Source organism: Gavialis gangeticus, unplaced genomic scaffold, assembly GCF_001723915.1.
Source record: "Gavialis gangeticus isolate Ggan-Ray unplaced genomic scaffold, GavGan_comp1, whole genome shotgun sequence".
Taxonomy (NCBI): domain Eukaryota; kingdom Metazoa; phylum Chordata; order Crocodylia; family Gavialidae; genus Gavialis; species Gavialis gangeticus.
In genome coordinates this window covers 913,647-915,176 of record NW_017729002.1, presented here as the reverse complement: position 1 = coordinate 915,176, position 1,530 = coordinate 913,647, and the positions used below count along the sequence as shown (strand labels likewise).

Here is a 1,530-nt window from a genome sequence, read left to right as displayed (position 1 = left end):
TCGTAGAGCTGCTCTAATTATAGCACCACCACCCACCCCCTCCCCGCCACACACACACACTCCTGGAAATGTGTATAAATGCCCAGTGATTCTTAACTGGGGTACCGCAAAACCCCCTCCCCACCATGCTATGGTGCTTGGCCTCTGTGCAAGGATGTAAGTGTGCCATTTGATCCTCCCCTGCTCAACCCAGAGTCTTCCAGACAAAGGGCACCCATAGCTGACCCCTTCCACCTGTCTGTGTACCAGTGCTCTGAGCAGCATGCTCTGCCACAGGTGTGTGGGCCAATGAAGAGCTAAGCTTTTCAGCCTGTCTCCTCCCCCAGCTCCCTGTACACTCACCATGGGATCTGGACCCTGGCAAGCAAGTCCTGGAGGAGCAGCTGCAGTGGTGGGGGCTGTGTTTGTCCCCTCAGGTACAGACTGGGGGCAGGGAGGGAGTGTCTGTCCCTGGCCTTCACCTTCTGTGTTCTGTTACTTCTCCCACCAGCCTTCCAACTCCCTCAACACCCCCATATGCCACTCGTATGCAACACTTCATCCCTGTCATTTGGGTCTCCCTGGGCTCTTTCTGTTTTGTCTCCAGGACTGGAGTTCAGGTGGGATTGGCCTGGAGTAACAGCAGTAACCAGGACCCATATGTAGGGAGTCCAGGTGCTATGCTGGGAACAAACGTGTGCAGAGCCTGGCAGAGCCAGGGGAAGCAGCTGAAAGGATGTTTATTATAATTATATTGCATCTTATATTATAATACTATTAGTTCATTACAGATTAATTAATATGATAATGCTTATATTGTAATAGTCAGACTGTATTAATATTAGCTTTTTAAATGAGGTTCTGCTAAATTCTGAAAACTTGCAGAGGGGTGCTTTGAGCAAGATTGCTATATTTTACTACCTTAGTAAGACATATTGCTAATGAGATTTTTTTTTTATGTGGTTGTAATGAACTATGTCCGGTTTTCTCCTATCTTCACATTGACAAAACTATCTACCGAACCTGGCACAGCAACATTATTCCTGTAATAGGCAAAATTGCATCAATACAGATTGCAAAGTTCAAAATTTCATTTTCAAAATGAGTCAGATCCCATTTGTTTTTGCCAGTATATTATACAGAATGAAAAAATAAAACAAAATAAACCAAATCCACAGGGACTTTCACTGAGTCTTTAGCACCAGGTTTTTTAGATGCTTTTAAATGTTTGTCCAATATGCTTTTTGCTTAAATCAACCATTTAAATGTGGAAAGAAAAAATAGAGTATATGTATATAATACATTTCTTTAAACATGTCAAAAGCAGTTATACTTTTAATGGGCTTCTTTTTATACTAAAATGCTGTTTTAAAGATTTGAGAGATGCAGGCATTATATTTTAAATTAAACTGCAAAGAAAAAAGCTTAACATTTTATATGAATACTGCATATTCAGTTGACAGATACTTACACAAAAAAGGGCATCAGTTGAATAAGAGTCTCTTTTTTGGGGCTGGCTGTGAATTCTGGCACAGTTTGAATAACTTTGTT

The 1,530-nt window shown here is 41.6% G+C and overlaps 1 protein-coding gene across 1 annotated transcript in view; it reads right to left on the bottom strand.

Moving 5' to 3' along the window:
- LOC109290674 (sorting nexin-29-like) overlaps window positions 1-1,530 on the bottom strand; it is a 438,962-nt gene that overhangs the window by 91,356 nt on the left and 346,076 nt on the right. The window contains exon 9 of the mRNA XM_019507381.1: window positions 1,451-1,523. Coding sequence (XP_019362926.1) covers window positions 1,451-1,523 — 73 coding nt within the window. The remainder of the gene's footprint in view (window positions 1-1,450; window positions 1,524-1,530) is intronic.